Source organism: Trachemys scripta, chromosome 12 (assembly GCF_013100865.1).
Source record: "Trachemys scripta elegans isolate TJP31775 chromosome 12, CAS_Tse_1.0, whole genome shotgun sequence".
NCBI classification, from domain to species: Eukaryota; Metazoa; Chordata; order Testudines; family Emydidae; genus Trachemys; species Trachemys scripta.
This window is the reverse complement of record NC_048309.1, coordinates 40,780,826-40,801,220: the sequence shown is the minus strand read 5'-3', so window position 1 is coordinate 40,801,220 and position 20,395 is coordinate 40,780,826. Positions and strand designations below refer to the sequence as shown.

General features: G+C 47.0%; 2 protein-coding genes and 1 gene segment (V, D, J or C); 2 read left to right on the top strand and 1 right to left on the bottom strand.

Moving 5' to 3' along the window:
- Positions 1-659: 659 nt before the first annotated feature.
- LOC117885732 (olfactory receptor 5B21-like) lies at positions 660-1,646 on the top strand. The gene has a single exon (XM_034787165.1). The coding sequence runs from the start codon at positions 660-662 to the stop codon at positions 1,644-1,646; it is 987 nt and encodes a 328-aa protein (XP_034643056.1).
- A 5,938-nt stretch (positions 1,647-7,584) lies between these two features.
- Positions 7,585-8,559, top strand: LOC117885480 (olfactory receptor 49-like). Its single transcript, XM_034786781.1, has one exon. It carries the CDS (start codon positions 7,585-7,587, stop codon positions 8,557-8,559), a length of 975 nt encoding a protein of 324 aa, XP_034642672.1.
- Positions 8,560-18,714: 10,155 nt separating this feature from the next.
- On the bottom strand, positions 18,715-19,377 carry LOC117885479. The segment is given in 2 exon segments: positions 18,715-19,157; positions 19,250-19,377. Coding segments are annotated over 2 exon segments (489 nt in total).
- Positions 19,378-20,395: the final 1,018 nt, after the last annotated feature.

Below are 20,395 nucleotides of genomic sequence, written 5' to 3'. Positions count from 1 at the left end.
TGTAGACAATGGATCGTGTGGTGTGTCCTGGATGGAAGCTGGAGGCATGTAGGTAAGTGTAGCGGTCAGTAGGTTTCCGGTATAGGGTGGTATTTATGTGAACATCGCTTATTAGCACAGTAGTGTCTTTGTTTGCTGTAGATTTGAACTTAAGGCTAGAGGGGGGTCCTCTGGGCTCTTTGAATCTGATTACCCTGTAAAGTTATTTTCCATCCTGATTTTACAGAGATGATTTTTACCTTTCTTTCTTTAATTAGAAGCCTTCTTTTTAAGAACCTGATTGATTTTTCCTTGTTTTAAGATCCAAGTGGTTTGGATCGGTGTTCACCAGGGAATTGGTGGAAGAGTCTCCCAAGGCTATCCAGGGAGGGAAAGGTTTTTGGGGGGAAGACAGAGTTTCCCAAATAACTCATAAATCATTTGGGTGGTGGCAGAAAAAGCAGATCTAAGCTGGTAGAGAAGCTTAGAAGTTTTCATGCAGGTCCCTACATCTGTACCCTAAAGTTCAGAGTGGGGAAGGAACCTTGACACCTGGAAAAGCAAAGATCTTGCATTTAAACAGCAACAAAATTACAATGACACCACAAAACCCCAAATTGCCTTTTTCATGTCATATTCCATAGGTTATATTTATTTAATTATATGTCTTGATAGAGCCCATGGCAGACATGGAGAGATGGACTGGAGACTGGAGAAATCAAACGTCAATCACAGAATTCATCCTGCTGGGATTCGGGGATCTCCCTGAACTGCAGACTCCTCTCTTCCTGATGTTCCTGGTGATCTACGTTGTGACCGTGGCAGGGAACATCCTCATCGTTGCACTAGTTGTGGCTGATCAACATCTTCACACCCCCATGTACCTCTTTCTGGGGAACTTGTCCTGCTTGGAGACCTGCTACAGCTCCACCATCCTGCCCAGGATGCTGGCCAGTCTCCTGACTGGGGACAGGACCATTTCTGTCCCTGGCTGTGTAGCACAATTTGATTTCTTTGGTTCCCTGGTAGCTGTAGAATGTTGTCTCTTATCAGCAATGTCTTATGATCGGTATTTAGCGATATGCAAACCACTGCATTATGCAGCCCTTATGAATGGCAGCGTCTGCTTCCGACTGGCAGCTGGGTCTTGGGTAAGTGGGTTTGTGGCTTGCACCGTCACGGCATGTTGGATATCACAAATGACTTTTTGTGGCCACGATGAAATTGACCATTTCTTTTGTGATTTCACCCCATTAGTAAAACTGTCCTGCAGTGACACCCGCCTGATGGTTCTTGTGACCTTCCTGTTATCCTCCATATTAACACTGCCTCCCTTCCTATTAACCCTGGCATCCTATGTGTGCATCATCACCACCATACACAGAATCCCATCCACCGCCGGCAGGCAAAAGGCCTTTTCCACCTGCTCCTCCCACCTCATTGTGGTGACACTCTACTATGGGACCCTGATCATTGTCTATCTGCTGCCAGACACCGACACGCTGAGAGACCTGCACAAAGCGCTGTCTCTCTTCTACACAGTCCTGACTCCCCTGGCCAATCCGCTCATCTACAGCCTGAGAAACAGAGAAGTGAAGGAGGCTCTGAGGAAAGCTGCTAGTGAGGCTGTGAATTTCAGAACAAATAGCAAACTATTTTGTATGTAGTTATTGTATGTTGCAATAAAGTCAAGATAATGGGAACTCATCTCGTGGTGTGATGCTGTGAACCACAGCTCGTCCAGGCAGCCCTTACCCACTACAGCAGTTCCGTTAAATACAACGGGACACCTGCTGTCAGGAAGAGCTACCTGTATGAATAAGGGGAGGTGGGCCAAGCAATCCCCTAGATCTGCCTGGGGAAATAGAGCCAATGGGGCAGAACCCATCCAGTTCCTACTGAACTCAACTGCATTTATTACCCACTGACATAAGTGGTAGAAGCAGGGGGTTGGAAATGGTGAATTTCCCCACAGTGTGGAGGGTCTATCTAAGACATACGTGTCACTCATTTCCACACCTCTGTTCAGCAGTGAAGTGTAAAAGAAGTGGCCTGTAGCCTTTGTGTAGACCAGGGATCGGCAACATTTGGCATGCGGCTCACCAGGGTAAGCACCCTGGTGGGCCGGGCCGGTTTGTTTACCTGCCGCATCGGCAGGTTCGGCTGATCGAGGCTCCCACTGGCCTGGTTGGTTCCTGAGTTAGAGTTGTTATGGTGCAGTGTGTGGTTGCTGGTGAGAATATGCTTAAGCCTCGATGCCAACTCTGCCCACATATCTAAACCAGCAACACCATCACAGGACCTAACCAGATCAGCTACAACATCACCGGCTCATTCACCTGCACGTCCCCCAATGTTATATATGCCATCATGTGCCAGCAATGCCCCTCTGCTATGTACATTGGCCAAACTGGATAGTCACTACGCAAGAGGATAAATGGACACAAGTCAGATATCAGGAATGGCAATATACAAAAACCTGTAGGAGAAAACTTCAACCTCCCTGGCCACACAATAGCAGATGTTAAGGTAGCCATCTTACAGCAAAAAAACTTCAGGACCAGACTCCAAAGAGAAACTGCTGAGCTCCAGTTCATTTGCAAATTTGATACCATCAGATCAGGATTAAACAAAGACTGTGAATGGCTATCCAACTACAGAAGCAGTTTCTCCTCCCTTGGTGTTCACACCTCAACTGCTAGCAGAGCACCTCACCCTCCCTGATTGAACTAACCTCGTTATCTCCATACTGATTTATACCTGCCTCTGGAGATTTCCATTACTTGCATCTGAAGAAGTGAGGTTCTCACCCACGAATACTAATTGTGTGTGTCATAAATGCTAGCCAGGTAAATAGACAGTTTCTGTATATCACTATAGATACTAATTCAGATATCAAAAGGAAATATTAATATTTAGATGAATCTTATGTGTAATAATGTCATTGTCTATAGGTCTCTTTAAAGTTTGTGATAAACTGCTTGGTGAATAAATTTCCCTGTGTTGATTTGTGTAACTGATTACTGGGGGTGTTTAGAAAACAGAAGATTACACAAAAAGCCTATTGTTTACCCAGGGCTCCATAAAAGGCCTGTGAGTCCTGATCCTATTTATCTCAGATCTGCTTAAGGCTTCATGAGGGAAAGCGTAAGCTACAAGATTGAGCTCTCCAGTCCTAAACTGGATTCACCCTGAATATGGACATTGGACTATAACAGGGATCGGCAACCTTTGGCACTCGGATCCCCAGGGTAAGCACCCTGGCGTGCCGGGCCGGTTTGTTTACCTTTTGCGTGGGCAGGTTTGGCTGATCACGACTCCCACTGGCCACGGTTTGCCACTCCAGGCCAATGCGGGCTGCCGGAAGCGGCACGGGCGGAGGGATGTGCTGGCCACTGCTTTCCGCTGCCCCCATTGGCCTGGAGCAGCGAACCGCGGCCAGTGGGAGTCGCGATCAGCCGAACCTGCCCAGCCTGCCAGGGTGCTTACCCTGGCGAGCCGTGTGCCAAAGGTTGCCAATCCCTGGACTAACCTATGGACTAATTCTGAAAGAACTCTTTGCAACTACAAAGCTCAGCATCTCTACTATGTATCCGAACCTCAAGAATCGAACTCATGTCTGCATGTATTTGAGTCCTATAACCAATTTTAACTCTCATCTTTCTTTCTTCCTTTTTACAAATAAACCTTTAGAATTTAGATACTAAAGGATTGGGAACAGTGTTATTTTGGGGTAAATTATATATTGACCTGGAGCTGCGGCTGGTCCTTTGGGATCAGAAGAACCTTTTATTTGATAAGCCTGGTTGTAAAGAACCACTGATCTCTGAATCCAGGGCTTTTGGTGATGATATAAGACTGGAATGCTTCAGGAAGCTGCTTTTCTGGTTTCTTGTTAGCCAATATGGTGAGACAGAAGTTTAATTTTGTTGCTGGTTTGGTATATCTTATGGAAGAAATACCACCAGTATTTGGGGTGTATCTGCCATATTTCTCGACAGCTTGTCCTGAATTTGGAATTCTTAGTCGTGACCCACTAAGGCACAGTTACACCATCCAATGACTTTGAGGATTTGTTACTACAGTCTAAGATATTCCAGGGTCCATTGGACCTCCCAACAGATGATCATTTGCTGGCGTTTCCTGTGGGAGGTCATCCCATGGGGCCATTCCTTGGGCGCTTCCCACTTTTACGCAACCAGAGAATCGTTCATATTGTTGTTCTGGCCACACCTAATACCTTATGCACATGCACGAGAGTTTCAATCCTCTGTTCATTATTTGTCCTTTCACACCCCATGAATACTGGGGTGCCCTGTTTTTCATAGGTTGTTTCTTAGCTCCACTTATTCTCATTAGCATCTACACACAACATGTACCCTGTTGTCAGGACATTTCATGATGATACAATCAGATGTCTACTGATTTTGGATAATACATTACTGTTTATGGCAATCTAGGGTCTTGTAGGGGACAGGTTGCGGAAGCTTGGCAAGGAGCTAAGTGGCGGACCGAGTATGTGACTGAATGCGAGCGGAAGATGCAGGCTGTGCAGTTGAAGGCCGTGCAATGAATCTTGTCCGGCAGATCCTGCCAAAATGTAGTTTAGTAGAGTTCAGCATGTTTTTGTCTGTAAACAAGTTAGCTTAGATAATGAGTACGATTTATGAATGCAATGAATGTAGCCAACTGTTGACCCCATGTAACCTTGAGATAAGCGCGGGGGGATATAGCATTGCAGCGGACTCCCTTCAGTGGAGTCCTGCCTGGCCAGCTGTCCCAGATGGTCAGAATCGCCCGCAGCCCCTCCGCGCGCCTCAGGGACTCCCCGCGCAGCTTGGAGTGTAAGTTCTTCCTTCAGTAAAGTCTTGCTTTTTACTCTCAGGCACTGAGTGTCATTCTTTCGCCGGTATCACGGCCCCCTTTGCGGGCACAGTTCTGGTCTACACTACAAAGTTAGGTCGATTTTACAAATGTCTAAACCTACATTTCACCCCCACTGACATAGCTGCCCTGCTACACCATCTTAATAACTCCACCTCCACAAGCAGTGTAGAATCAACGTCACTGGAGATAGGTTGGCACAGTGTGAGTGTAGACACTGGGTTGCTTACATAGACTGTTACTGGCTCTCACAATGCCCCAAACTGACCGGCCAATCGATACAAGCCCTGCTGGGGGGGGATGTGCAACACTGACACGAAGAGCAAAGTGTAGACACACACAAGCAAGGTAATTACTGTGGTGGCTATGCTCCAACATAGGTTAGATCGACTTAATATTGTAGTGTAGATGTAGCCTGGTTTTGTGTGGCATCACTTATTGGCACATCTTTTACACTAATCTTGTGACTTAACTAGCATAGGGTTGTTCCGAGGTCACCCACTCATGTCAAGCATTTTTAAGCCTATGGCCTAGTTTGGCTAAGCTTAAATCTTACAGGCCTCACCCCATAGGCCTTTCCTTCCGTATATACCTAATACACACTTATAAATACTTGTCAATCTTTTACTCCTATAATCCTACAATTTAAATCGATGGAACATACATTGATTAGACATGAAAGAACAGACGAATTGACCACAAGCCCAAATAACGCAATGACAAGTAAATAATAAAATACACTAATTGGTTACAACTGCCAAAACACACACACACATACACGCACACCAATCTGAGGGCTGAATTCCCACTGATCAGTCTGACAGTGTGACAGACTCAAATCCATTATCTCGGCAGTATGACAAGTTAGAAGCTGCCTTTTTCTTTACAAGAAAACAAACTTCTGTATGTTGTTTGCATCAGTTTGCCAATACAATCCCCTCTGAGATTTCTTAGCTGGTTCTATTATCTCCCAGGGGTGTTGCCAGTCTCCCAGTGAAAGAACACTCCCCAATATTATTCATAAAGGGAGTGAAGACCAGCCTTGAGAAGGAGAAATGTTTGTTTTCTTTTGTTGTAAGATCACAACATTCAAGTTTCAACTGCAGCAGAAAGGTAAATCTTTCAGATGTAAATCGTTAGGCTTAATGTAGCAAACCACGACATTTTATTTTATTTTGTCTTATATTTGTTTACATTCTTTATGCTGGAAAAAATTCTAATAGGAAAACGAATATAATAGGACAAATATTTTTCTTATTATATGAAAGAAATTAATTACACTTATGTTACAACAGATCTTTGTTTACTACATGCCTAATACCCTGTGAAGGAAATGATTAAAACATGATAACTACACAGTGTCAGTTCCTCAGAATTCTGGTTTGGTGGCTTATTTATCTTTGATTCATTTGGATGTCTCATTTCAACAAACCATGTAGGCAGCTTTGAAAAATGTTATCCTAAGTAGGAAAGGTTTTTTTCTCCTTTTAGCTCATCCTCAAGTCTCTGACTCTTTTCACATTTAAGTGACTTTGGAAGACACAATTTATGTCATTCTACCTCAGGGAATCTTGCCGATGTTAACTTCCTTTTGCCAAGTTGTTGCCTGCATTGGCTGAGATTTGCAAAGCCCCCGAGACAATACAGATGTCCATTAAAATTCATAGTAGTTAGGCAAGAAGATTCCCTAGGTGAGCATGAAAACCAAACCTTTTCATTATATCTTCGGTGACAAGGGATCTTAAATATTTACATGCTAGGTCTTGAGTCTCCATCCTGGGAACATCCTGGAATCCTCCTCTCGGCTAGTTGGGATGTAGCAAGAAACCCTTCCCATTTAGCAATATGGGAATGGCGGAGACAGGGGAGTCTTAGTCCAGGGATAGGAAAGGTCGCTCAATAGATAAGAGAGTATCTTATGATTTGGGAGATGTGGAATTCAGCACCTTCCTCAGACACAAACTTCCTGTGTGATCTTGGGAAAGTCACTTTGTCTAAGCTGTGCCCGAGTTCCCATCTGTAAAATTCAGATAATACCTCACATGTGTGCTGTGAGAATCCACCAATATTAGTGAGGATCTGTGATACCAGAGTGATGAGGCCCATGTAATTCCTTTATACCAGGGGTGGTCCATTTTTTTTTTTTTTTTTTGTCAAAGTGGAAGTTTCTTGGTCAAGGTATAGTCAAGGTTCACATGCCAGAGAAAATAATAACAAAATAACAATAATAATAATAAGTAAATAAAAAGATTTTGGGGTGCATTCATAAGTATCTTGTGGTCTGGATTTGGCCCCACAGTCTGCCTATTGACTGTATAGTGTCTAGACAAAAGGGTAACATTTCTGTAAATAGTTGGTGACCTCTCTAGTTGTGTTCTAAGAAAGCAATGGGAGGAGCTGTACGTATATAGCCAGGCTTTGCTTGTTTGTGAATATCGAGCAAAGACAATTATGTGGGGACCAGCTCTTTCCCCAAGTTTAATTTGTTATATAAGCAGCAATAGACACAACAAACTAGTTAGTCTGGGAAACGATGTTCTCTGCCAATCTCAGAAATTCTCTATCTCCTTCATTACCTTGTGAGCTTACCATATTCTTTTTGAGTGAACATCTTTTCTGTCTCATAGGCCTCCAGAACATTGTGGTTGAATCCATAAACCTGATAGATAAAGGTTCATGCTCTTATTTTATATTGTTGCTCTTTTTACAGGAGAATCAGAAATGGAGGAAGCAAATGAAACCACGGTGGCTGAGTTTATTCTGTTGGGGTTTTCTGGAGTTGGTGACCAACTTCAGATGTTCCTCTTCTTTGTTCTTTCACTGACCTACTTGGTCACACTAACGGGTAATTCATTAATCATGTTCATAGTGTGGGTGGATCACCGACTCCACACCCCCATGTACTTTTTCATCAGCAATCTGTCCTTCTTGGAGATCTGGTTCACTTCAGTCACAAACCCAAAGATGCTTTTAAACTTTCTCTCAGGCAACAAAACCATCTCATTCCTTGCCTGCATGGCCCAGTCCTACTTCTATTTCGCCCTCGGGTCTACAGAGTTCGCCCTTCTCGTGGTCATGTCCTTTGACCGCTATATTGCCATCTGCCACCCATTGCGATATGCTGCCATCATGAAACAGAGACTCTGCATTCAACTAGTTTTTGTTTCTTGGGTGGGAGGTTTCCTGATTATAAGTTTACGGATAGTCCTGGTGTGCAAGCTGAGATTTTGTGGGCCGAATGTGATCAACCATTTCTTTTGTGACAGCACCCCCCTTTTCCAACTCTCCTGCACCGATACCCAACTAATTAAGAGGGTGGATTCCATTTTGCTGTCAGCCATAGTGTTGACTTCATTATGTTTAACCACGATCTCGTACACTTGCATCTTCTACTCTATACTGAGAATCCCATCTGCCACTGGGAGGCAGAAAGCCTTTGCCACCTGCGCTTCCCATCTTACTGTTGTAACGCTGATCTACGGGAGCTGTATTTTTATGTACGCCAGACCCATCCATGGCTACTCCTTGGATCACAATAAAGTCGTGTCAGTGCTGAATACTGTTGTGACCCCGCTCCTCAATCCCTTCATCTACAGCCTAAGAAACAAGAGTGTTAAGCTTGCATTGAGAGATGCCTTCAGTCGCAGCAAGGCGAAGTTGTTCCCAAAGTTACAATGTGCTTCTTGGTGGTGGTAAGAACAACAAAAACACAGTGGAAGAGGAGACGTCAGTCTTGCAACAGACTGCGAAATAGCCTCTTCTCCATCTGTATAGTTTTAAAATCAAAGTTCACTCAAATCTATTGTTCAGGGAATTAATCTGAATAGCATGATGGTTAGAGCGTTGTTGTGGGAGGTGAGAGACTCAGGTTCCTTGTTTGGTCTGATTTGGAGACAGGATTTAAACCTGTGTTTTTCATATTCCCTGCAGCCCCCTCCCGCTGTAGGCTTGTGGAGTTAAATCAGAACGTAAGAGCTGCCACAGTGGGTCCAATCAATGGTCCATCTAGTCTAGTCTTCTGGCTCTAACCGTGGCCTGTAACAAAGCTTCTGGGGGAATGTACAGAACACGGCAATTTTGCAGTGACCCACACCTGGCTTCTGTTTAGGATCACCCCAAGCATGGGGTTGCATCCCTGAGCATCTCGGCTAATATCCACTGATGGCCCTATCCTCCATGATCTTCTCTAGATCTTTTTTCCAACCCATTTGTACCTTTGTCTAGCCCAACATCCCATCAGCAAGAAGTTCCGCATGTGAATTGTGTGAAAAAGTACTTCCTCTTGTTGTATTAACCTGCTGCCTATTAATGTCTTTAGGTGTCCTCTGATATTTGTATCATGGGAATGAGGATATAACACTTCTCTATTGACTTTTTCCGCACCATTCATGACTTTATACAACCCTATCATATCCTCCTTGAATAATCTCTTTTCTAAACCAAAAAGCCCTCATCTTTTCACACTCTCCTATTATGGAAGTAGTTCCTTTCCCTGGACATCTTTGTTGGCCTCCTCTGAAACTTTTGCAGTTCCACTATAACCTTTTCAAAATGGGGCAACCAGAACTGATCACAATATTTATGGTGTGGGCATACCATGGATTTATATAGTGACATTATGATTTTTTTTTGTTTCATTATCGATCCCTTTCCTATTGGTTCCTAGTCTTCTGTCAACTATTTTTTTTTAAATCCACTGCTGTGCACTGAGCTGACGTTTTCAGAGAAATATCTGTGGAGTCCTGAAGGTCTTTTTCTTTAGTGCTAACAGCTCAATAGCCTAAAATCTGAAGTTAAATTAAAAACTTTCACCTGCTCTGTCAGTAGACACAGAATATTAGTTACAGAGTAGAGGTTTCTCAGGTGCAGAATGGAATGGACAGAGAGATTTTTGGACCCTATAACCTGCGGGTTAGGCACTACCCTAAAATGGGAGACACCTGATTAAAATGCTGGCTCCAAGTAAGGCAGTTCACGGATTTTAACCGTGTCCTCACATGTTCTAACACTGTACCCTACACACTGGGCTCTAGGGTGGAGGAGAATGCTCTCTACAACTGCCCAGAAATGCTAGCCTGGACCAGGTCATCTGTTTCACAAACAGTTTCAAGAGTCTTGGTTTCATTCTGATGCAGAATGAAAACAATTTTTGAAGCCCTGAAATGGAATTGTTTTCTAGCCAGCAACTCGCTTTCTTCCCCTACCCTGGTACCAGATTGCATACGTGTTTCAGACACTATTTTTTTTACTGTGGTTTTCTATTTCATTTGCAGTTATAAGTACTTGGAGAAAAAATATTTTCCTCTTTACTGTTTGAAACATAGACCAAAAATAATTAATCCCAAGACATAAGGTGCTGAAATAAAGACACACAAAGTTGTTGACTTTGCTTTTAATGTTGCGAAGCAGATATCAGCCCTCACCCCCTGAGAATGTTTTTGTTGATGACCCTTGCTGAAATCATTCTCTCTGGTCAGGGAAAGAGTCCTCCTTGGCCCATCCCCTTCTACTATCACACTGGGCCATTGGGGTCAGGTGTGACTCACTGGAAATTGTGCTTTATTCTGAGTCACAAACCCAGCTGCTTAAAGCACGTGGCCCCATAGGTATCGGGGTTCATGCTGACTGCCAAAGACAGGACCGTTACTGAACCCCCACACCATGCAGCAAAGCGCCCCCTAACAAACAGCTTAGAGATTAGAGATCGATCTTTTCAAAGACAGCTGGGGTTGGGGGTTGGATTTTCAAATGCATTTTGTCAGCCAAGTATAAGTGCCTTATTTAAAACAATGAACTTTGCCACCTCTGCTTCCCATCTTGCTCTTGTAACACTGGCCTGTGGAAGTTGTATTTTTATGTATGTCAGGCCCACGGGAAACTTATCCCTGGATCTCAACAAAGGGATGGCTCTGCTCAACACCATAGTGTATGCTTTCCTCAACCCCTTTATCTACAGCCTCCAAAACAAGGGTGATAATCCCACCTTGAGAGATGCTTTCAGTCAGAGCAGGACACAAGTATCCCCCAAGTTCTGTTGTGCTTCTTGATGGAGATAAAAAAAACATTGGAAAAGAAGAAATCAGTCTTGCAGCATGTATATATATTCTGTGCAATAGCATCTTCTTCATTTGTATATTTTTACAATAAAAAGTCAGTTGGTCAAGTCTATTGTTCGGGGATTAAATTCAAACTCTTTATTTTGTACTTTTGAAAAGCTCTGGATTAGGAAACACTGGATAGCAATGTGCCCTGATGCTCATTACAGACACAACACTGGTATAAGATGGGACTTATTCTCCTAAATCACTTACGTGCTTTTGCAAAATTGACGGTAGGCCTTCAGTAGTGTTTGATATTTGAAAGCTGAGAGTTACAGCTCTTAAATCACTGGGCCACAGAGCACCTGCCCTTTTTGCTCCCCCCTGTTGGCAATAGGGTCCAGCAGTACTGATCCTTAAAGCCGGCCTTGTACGGGTCGGTACCAGCGGCCACTTCTTATCGTTACGCTGTACTGGCCCGTACCAGCCCACTTTCATCTCTGCCTCCATAAGGAATGTGCTCATAATTTCCATCCCATGGACTGATTGTCACCTCCATATTCCCAAGTATTTCTTCCTCAGCAAATTGTTGTTCTTGGATATCCTGTTCCTTGGTCATTTCTCCTAAAATGTTGGTCATCCTTCTTTCAGAGAGGAAGACCATCTCCGTCACTGCTTGTCTGGCACAAACCTTCTTCTTTATCTTCCTGGGCACGGTGAATTTCATCCAACTGTCCATGATTTCCTACAATCTAGACATGGCCTTCTGCAACCCCTTGTCCTACACAGTCATTATGAATGGCAGGGGGTGATACACGCTTCTCCTTTCCTGATGGATAGCACCTTCTCTGTCCATGCCTGGTCCTTAACGTTGACCATAGTGTCTTACACCTACATCATAGCCTCTATCCTCAGGATAGCCCCCGTTGAAGAGAACAAAAAGGCCTTTTCCACTTGTGTGTCTCACATCACTGGTGTAACCATCGCAGCATACGGGAGTTCCATTTTTGTGTATGTCCGGCCACAGCACAGCCAATCCTTGGCTTATGATAAAGCAGCAACTCTGCTCACCCACAGTGGTGACATCCCTATTTACACCTTCATCTATAGCCTTGGGAATGTTAGAGTTAAGGGGGTCTTGAGAGATACTGTAGCTAGACTTATGGGTTACTCAAAGAAGGTCCATTCTGGAAATATGACTTTTTAAAAGGGGAGAAAATGGTAAATAAAAGGCCAGGAGGGCCCGACTTACATTTCCAAGAGTGACTGAGGCCCTTAGAGGCAGAATTTCAAAGGAATTTAGGGGCTAGATGCATAAGGAGATTTAGGCTCCTAAGGGCCATTTTATGTCCTACTGAGATCCTCACAACCTCTACTCAACTGTCACTTAAACTTGGACTCACCTAAATTCCCCAGGTGCCTATGTTTGTGACACCAAAGTCCCCATGGTGCTTAAATTTCCGTCGGTGGGCATGTCTGAAAGCACCTATGTGCTGGTGTCACCAAGTGGGTCTCTGCCCTGGTTCATGACTAAATCCCAGTGAGATTCTCGAAGCAGATGTTTTCTCTCTGATCATGCATGTGGGGCCTTATCTGGTAGCCATTCTCAAAGGCCCAGAACAAATAGCTGGGGGAAAACAGATTGGGAATCTTTGGCTAGGAAGTGTATGCCCCATAATTCCCAGTACCTCAGTGTTTAGGGCTATTCACATCCAAATTAGGCAGCATGGCAATTTGAAAGCAGGTCTTTTATATTCCAGATGTGTGCCCTAACCACTGGGCTTTTGGCTAGTGTAGAGTAGGATCTATTGATTTGTGTAATTTTTTCATGAGAAAGACCTGATCTGCCTTAGTTGCTTAACTCCAGGAGAGGGTTCATGGCTGTGAGTCCTGAGTGGAAATAGGTTCATCCTTCTAGTCCAATCCCCTGCACTGATGCAGCACTACGTATTATCTAGACCATCCCTGACAGGTGTTTGTCCAACTTGTTCTTAAAAACTTCCAATGATGGAGATTCCACACCCTCCCTAGGTAAATAGTTCCAGTGCTTAACTAGCCTGACAGGAAGTATTTTGTAATATTTAATCTTGCTAATTAATTCCCTTGCTAATTATTGACCCCATTACTTCTTGTCCGGTCCTCACTGATAGAGGAGAGCAATTTATCACTCTCCTCTTTATAACCTTTTACGTACTTGAAGACTGTTGTCACGTCTTCTCTCTCCAGACTAAACATACCCAAGTTTTTTAAACTCTTTCCTTGCAGGTCAGGTTTTCTAGGCCTTTAATCATCTTTGCTGCTCTCCTCTGGACTTTCTCCAGTTTGTCCATATCTTTTCTGAAATGTGTCGCTGGAGACAGCACTCTAGTTGAGACTTTTTCAGTGCTAAGTAGAGTTTGTCTCTTGTCTTATACTTAGTTTGAAAGTTCTTTGGCAAGGTACCATCCTATTGCTGGGCTTTTGTAGAATACCTAATGCAGCGTTCACTTGATTTATGATTGGGGTCACTAGGCACTACCAAATATAAGTTCTTCTTCTTATAATTTGATTATTAACATTGAAAACCAAAGTGTTGCTTATATATTCATTCTGCCAAGCGGTAGTGGGTGTAATTGGCTTAACTTTGTAGCACTCACCGAGCAAGGATAGTCCAGTAGTTAGGGTAGAAACTGAAGAGTCCCGGCTTTACAGCTTTCCCCCACCACTGGCCTCCTGCGTGAGTTTGGGCAAGTCCCTCTGGGACAGATTTTTAAAGATATTTAGGATTCTAAATATGGAAATCAGAACCTGGTGAGATTTTCACAACTGGAAAGATTCCGAGCTCTTTAGGAAGGGACAACCCGATCATTTAGCCTGGCCTCCTGTGTATCACAGGCCATGACATTAAAGAAGGAAGGAAGGGAGGGCTATCACGGGACAGTTGAATGCAGCATGTGAGGTAGGTGTAGAGTGAGAGTTCAAGTGATTAAGGCACCAAACTCCCACGGACTCATAGGGTCAAGTGTTCAAAGGTATTTAGGTACCTAAAGATGCAGCTAGACACCTAGTGGATTTACACAAAGCACTGCAACAGGGCAGGTGCCCATTACAAGCAAGTGGGAACAGCTCACCTGTTGAGAGGGCTGGGCAGCACCGAGGCAGCAAGAAAAGGTCAGATAGATAGGAGGACAGCAGATGATTGCTGCCAGGGATGGGCAAGCCCCAAGCCACAGAGCCAGCGTCACAGTGCTGAAGGAAGGGTTGCCACTGACGGGGTGACCCACTGATATCTCCAGGAACAATGAGAGGGCCAGGGGGGATGAGGGATACTCCTCTAGCAAAGATTGGCTGAACCTTACTCAGTGGTCGGGGCTATCAAGAAGGCCAGGGCTTTATAAAGCAGTGAGCAAGTGACCAGGGAGCTTTGCGACCCGGGGCTGCTAACAGGGAGTTTTGAAGGGAGTTTGGAAGGGGAGTGGGAAGGGGCAAGGTTCACTTGCTGTTTTTTAAAACCTGGAAACTAAACTACATTCAAAACTTCTTGATTTAAACAAAACCCTTTCATTAACGAAGTAGCTGCAGGAGACAATGCAGGCAGAATCCCAGCAGCAGAGTGGGGGCTATCCAGTTTATTGCGCTGAGTGCAGCATGTATGATTACCTGCCCTGTGGGTGGGTGGCGTATGTGTGCACTCGGTGCAAGGAGCTCCTGGCCCTCAGAGACCACGTACGGGCTTTGGAGGCCAGGGTGGCAGAACTGGAGGAGCTAAGGGAGGCAGAGAGGTCTGTTGATGAGGCTTTTCGGGACACTGCAGATTTGTCCCACCTCTGGTCAGACAGCCCTTGCGCTGTTGAGGAAGATTAAAGGCTCAGTGAAGGAGAGTAGTCAATGGGAGCAGAGGGAAACCTTCCCATAGTTGGGAAGGTGTAGGGTGGTGTTGGGGTATCCTCTCGCACTGAGGTTACCTCTCCGGGGGAGGGAACTCCAGTCCCTAGGAAAAGGCAGGTGTTAATAATGGGAGATTCGATCATTAGATAGCTGGGTTTGTGATGACCGGGAGAACCACATGGTGACTTGCCTGCCTTGTGCGAAGGTTGCGGATCTCTTGAGGTATCTAGATCAGTGGTTCTCAAACTGGGGCCACCGCTTGTCTAGGAAAAGCCATTGGCGGGCTGGGCCAGTTTGTTTACCTGCCCTGTCCGCAGGTTCAGCCGATCGCGGCTCCCACTGGCCGCGGTTCACTGCTCCAGGCCAATGGGGGCTGTGGGAAGTGGCGGCCAGAAAATCCCTTGTCCCACGCCACTTAGATAGACTTATGTGTAGTGCTGGGGAGGAGCCGGTGGTCATGGTACATGTAGGTACCAATGACATAGGGAAGAGTAGGAGACATGTCCTGGAGGCCAAATTTAGGCTGCTAGGGAAGAGACTGAAATCCAGGACCTCTATGGTGGCATTCTCAGCAATGCTCCCAGTTCCACGCGCAGGGCCAGGTACACAGGCAGAGCAGACAATAGAGGGCAGACAATTTACGAATTTACCCTGTATTAGCTTTATACAGAGTAAAATGGATTCATTTGGGATTTGGATCCCACTGGGAGCTGGGTGTCTGGGTGCTAGAGACAGGGGCACTTGCTAAGTCGTTTTCAGTTAAGTCTGCAGCTTTGGGGCGTGGGTCAGACCCTGGGTCTGTGTTGCAGCATTTCTGGCTCAACAAGACAGGGTTCTGGAGGCCTAAACTGAACCTGAACCCATCACACCAGGGATGAGGGGTTTGGGGTGAAGGAGGGAACTCAGGGCTGTGGCAGTGTGTTGGGGGGGTGCAGGGTGTGGACTTTGGGAGGGATTTTGGCAGGGGTGAAAGTAAAATACAGCTCTTATCAGTACGGGGCCCACTCTGCCCTCACCCCCCACCCAGAAGGGGCGGGGCCTCAGGTGGAAGGGGCGGGGCCAGGGTGAAAGTGAGTTACTTTTCTTACTGGTACAGTCCAGAGGCAAGCAACCCACCTCTCCTACATATTTCATAACTCCCATTGCATGACTTCAATATAGAAAATAAAGCTACTACTACCAGCACTGTCTGTAATAAAACTTTACTATTGGAATAAGCCTGAAAAAGTGAAAACTCACTGTCACATTTTTTTCCTTGTCCTCCCTCCTCCTCAGTAGCGTAGCTAGCGGGGGGAGCAGGAGGAGTGCCTGCTCCCCCGAGCCCAGATTTCCCCAAGTGGCGCCTTTTCCAGCACCGCTCCATCATTTGGCGGCCCTGAGCATGCGCCGCTCCGTCTTTTGGTGGCATTTCGGCGCATGCGCAGGGACGCTGAAATGCCGCCTTTTTTCTCCGCCACTTCTCCTCGGCAGCAACCCTGGCTACGCCACTGGACCCGACCCTCTGATCCAGTGGCAGTGTCGGGATTAGCCCCCGTCGGACAGCAGGCAATTCTCCAGCGCGCTCCTCACCCGTGTCAGGGAATGATCTGGGGAACGTCAGGCTCATTTGAAAGGAGGGAAAGGAGCAGAACGCGCTCCGAAGCAGCAGCCCAGCTCCGAGTAAGACTGAACTACGGAGCGTGCCCAGGAAAGCCCAGGGCTGTCTCAGGAGATAACTGTCCCCTGTTGAGGGCTCTCGCTCAGCCTCCGACCGCGGCTGCACAACCCCGCAGCCTTCCTTCAAGAGACCCAGGCATGACACCGGGGCAGCAAAGCACGCGGGGATTTAAGCCTCTGGAAATGTCCCTCTCTAGTCTGTATTTCCCCTCCACACATATCACAGGCGCACGAGTTACTCCGGCGCTCTAGTGGCCCAGGGGGCGTTTCAGCTCCTCTGTCTCAATAAGAAATTCAGGCAGATACACCCGGCTCAGGCAGATTCAGATGCAGTCGTTGTCCAATGCTGCATCAGTACCGCACCAGTCAAACAAACAAAACAACAACATTGCAAAGTGCAAACGTGTAAAAGCCACACAAAAAAACGGGGGGGGGGGGGGAATTATTTTTGCTTGGGGCGGCAAAAAACCTAAAGCTGGCCCTGTTCAAGTTGCTTATTTGCACATAAAGCATGGTGTGGGGATTGTCCCTGGACATAGTGAATCGCCCCTTGATGGAATCAGCATAGTACGAAGAGGTGACTGGAATTTGGGTGACCCACTCCAGGCCCTTCCCACGAGCCCGAAGGACCCAATTCATGTAGTAATCGCAGAATGTGAACCCAGAGGCTTTGCAGGAGAGGCAGAGAGAGTCTCCAGGATTTTTCACATCCCCTCCAGACACCACCAGCTGGATGTGGGACCGGGCACCTGGGAATAAGGAGACGTTTAGAAATGCATTGAGAACAATAATACAATATCTCCCCTTTCTCTGCAATGGATTTAAGAGGGGTGAATACCTTCCAAAGCTGCTAGAATAAAAACCAAATGGAGCCAAAATCTCATGTTCCCAGCTGCTGGAGGGGAAGTTTCTCAGGGGATTCGCTGGTCACTGCACAGACCCAGGGGGCTGCGGACTGTGTCTCCGGGTGCCGCCTGGGCAGAAAAAGGGACAAATTTGAACAGGAAACTTCTCAACCTATTTGCATATCTCCTTCCTTATAAGACACAAGCTCCTGCCCTCTGCTTTACCCTCAGCCTTGAAGAAGAGAACTCAGAGGGCCCCTTATTCTGTGTTGTGAGGTGCCTGGGCTGGTTCAGCCTTGTGTAGCCAGGGGAGAGCTGACACTGACAATCGGCTGGTAGCTAATGGAGGATGGGAAAGTCACACAAGACTTTGGAAAGTCCTGGGTCAAATCTCACTCAGTGGGAGCTGTGTGCTGTGACCCTAGTGCTCCCCTGACCCCCCCACCAACGGGCCTCTGCTTCTCCCTCAGCAGCCGCCTCTCCCTGAGCTACCCCATTAAATCCCCTCCTGTTCCTGTTCTACAGCCCTTAGTCACGTGACTGTCCCCAGTGCCCTGAGTGCTAGCGCTGGGCTGAGTGATGTCATCATGGGCTGAGGGGCGGGGTCTGTTATCTCCATGGTGATTCTCATGACGTTGTGGAACTTTATTGTGGGTCGGGATGTCTCAGCTCCACCCACTGACACCAGAGGAGAGGCCGGGCTGTGATTTCCACATGTCAGTTGGGTGAAAACAATCCACGGAGCCGCTTTGGAAAGTCCCGGTGCTGCCACATTCCCAGGCTCAGCGGAGTGGGGTTTATTCAGGTGCTGGGTGATCTCTGCCCACAGTCCCGCCCGGACTCTGAATGGCCCATTTGCATATCCCAGCCTCCATCTCTCTTTGCCTCAGTCTCCCCTCTCTGAACCAGGGGCTGGGATAGTTCCCAGCCTCCTGGCGGCATTGTGGGGATAAAGGCAATAACCGCTTGTGAAGGGCAGAGACGCCACGGTGAGGGGCCCCACATCGGTTATAATGAACTAATCACCTTCCGCTGCATTAATGCGATAAACGTCCCAGTTTGCTGAAAGGGCCAGAGCCTCCCTAGTGTAAATCCGGAGTAACTCGTGTCTAGTGGAAGCAGTTATGGTGACTTTACACTAGCAGAGAATTTGGCCCCAGGAGCAATTCGCTCCATCCATTGGGTCTGACGCAAACCTCAATGCACTTGTCCCCTTTACACTGACAGACACTGTCCTGTGAGACTGACACAGAGACGGGCCTGGGACAGCCAACGTGCCAGATCTGCGAGGAACAAGAGACTCAGAACAGGACTCACTCTGGATTAGGGTTCACAGATGAAGCGAGGGATCTCTGCACCACAGGCCCAGAGGGGCTCTGGGCAGGAAGGGGAGACACATTGTCCAGGAACGGAAGAGTTAAAACTGAAGGAGGTTTGTGTTACATTCACCTGGTTGCCGGGTCTCCTGTCCGAGCCTGAAGTGGTGTGTGTGTCACTGCTGCCCCCGCGCGGCTGCCGGGAGAAGGGCGATTCCGCAGCCTGGGTTTTTGTATGATCACAAACCAGTTTCGTTTCACTGTGTCTCCCGCACAGTAATAGCGGGCGGTGTCCTCGGGCTTCAGGCCGGTCATTTGCAGATACAGCTCACTCTTGGAATTATCCCTGGAGATGGTGAATCGCCCTTTCACTGAATCGGGGTAATATATTGTACTCCCATCAGTGCTTATAAAAGCGACCCATTCTAGTCCCTTGCCAGGAGCCTGTCGGACCCAGTCCATATGGTAGCTGCTGAAGGTGAAGCCGGAGGCTTTGCAGGAGAGGCGGAGAGAGTCTCCAGGCTTTTTCACATCCCCTCCGGACTCCACCAGCTGCACCTGGGACTGGACACCTGAGAATAAAGACAGGCCATTAATATTGGTATAAAAACAGCGGTAACACATTATTCTTTAACTCTGCCAGTTATTCAGAGGAGGAAAATACCTTCCAAAGCTGCTACAGCGAAAATTACAAGGAGCAAAAATCCCATTTTCCCGGGTGCTGGAGGGGAAAGTTCTCAGGGGACTGGCTGGTCACTGCACAGACCCAGGGGCTGCAGATTGTGTCTCCGGGTGCAGCCTGGGCAGAGAGAGGCACAGATTTAAACAGGAAACTGTCTCCCTCATTTGCATGTCTCCGCTTTATAAGAGACACACACTCCTGCTGCCAGTGATCTGACTGACTCGCCCTAGGGCTCCGGGTGCAGAAGTCAGACTGTCCCGTCCTGTGTCTGTGCAGCGCCGGGCACAGGGCGCTGGGTCCTCCTGACACTATCGGACCCCTGGGAGGAATGACCAGCTCCCTGCAGTGACTGTATTTCCTCACCCAGGAACTGAGGGCCTGGCTATTGTGAGGTGACATTGGGGATTGGGGGGACTCAGTTCCGGAGCCCCGTTCCACGTGCAAAAGGGCCATGCAATGTCCGGTCAGGGGGGTCAGTGTCTGGGGAGGGGTCGTATCCCAGGGATCCATTGGGCTGGGCCACCTGCTGGAGAGGGAGGATTTCCCGTGGCACTGGGAGGGATTTGGGATGGAAGCCCCGTTTCCTTCCCAGCAGTGACTGGCTACATTGAAATGATCCATGACACTAGGAACGTCATCTGAGCAAGCCTGGCTCGTGCTTTGGGCCAGGTCTGGGGCCCGCCTGTGGGTGCAGGTGGGAGAAGCTGGGGGGTGGGGTCTGAGGACGGAGTTAAGGTTTTGCAGTGGAGCCTCCCTGACATTAGTGGGCCGAGAGTGGCGTGTCTGGGAGTTTTTCTTTAGGGGAGAGTCGAGGGAGGATTCAGGCTACAGTGAAGGAAGATTATTCTGCACGGCTGATATTTATATTCTTGTTTATATTCCTGTTCCCAGTCACACTCCACTTCCCATTTACACTCGGATTGTAAACTCGGTGGGACTGAGAGAGGTTTATGGTCTGTGTTTGTACTGTGCCTAGGACTATGGGAGCCTAGACTATAATTAAGAACATAAGGAAGGCCAGACTGGGTCAGACCAAAGGTCCATCTAGCCCAGTGTCCTGTCTCCCAACAGTGGCCAATGCCAGGTGCCCCAGAGGGAATGAACAGAACAGGGAATCACCGAGTGATC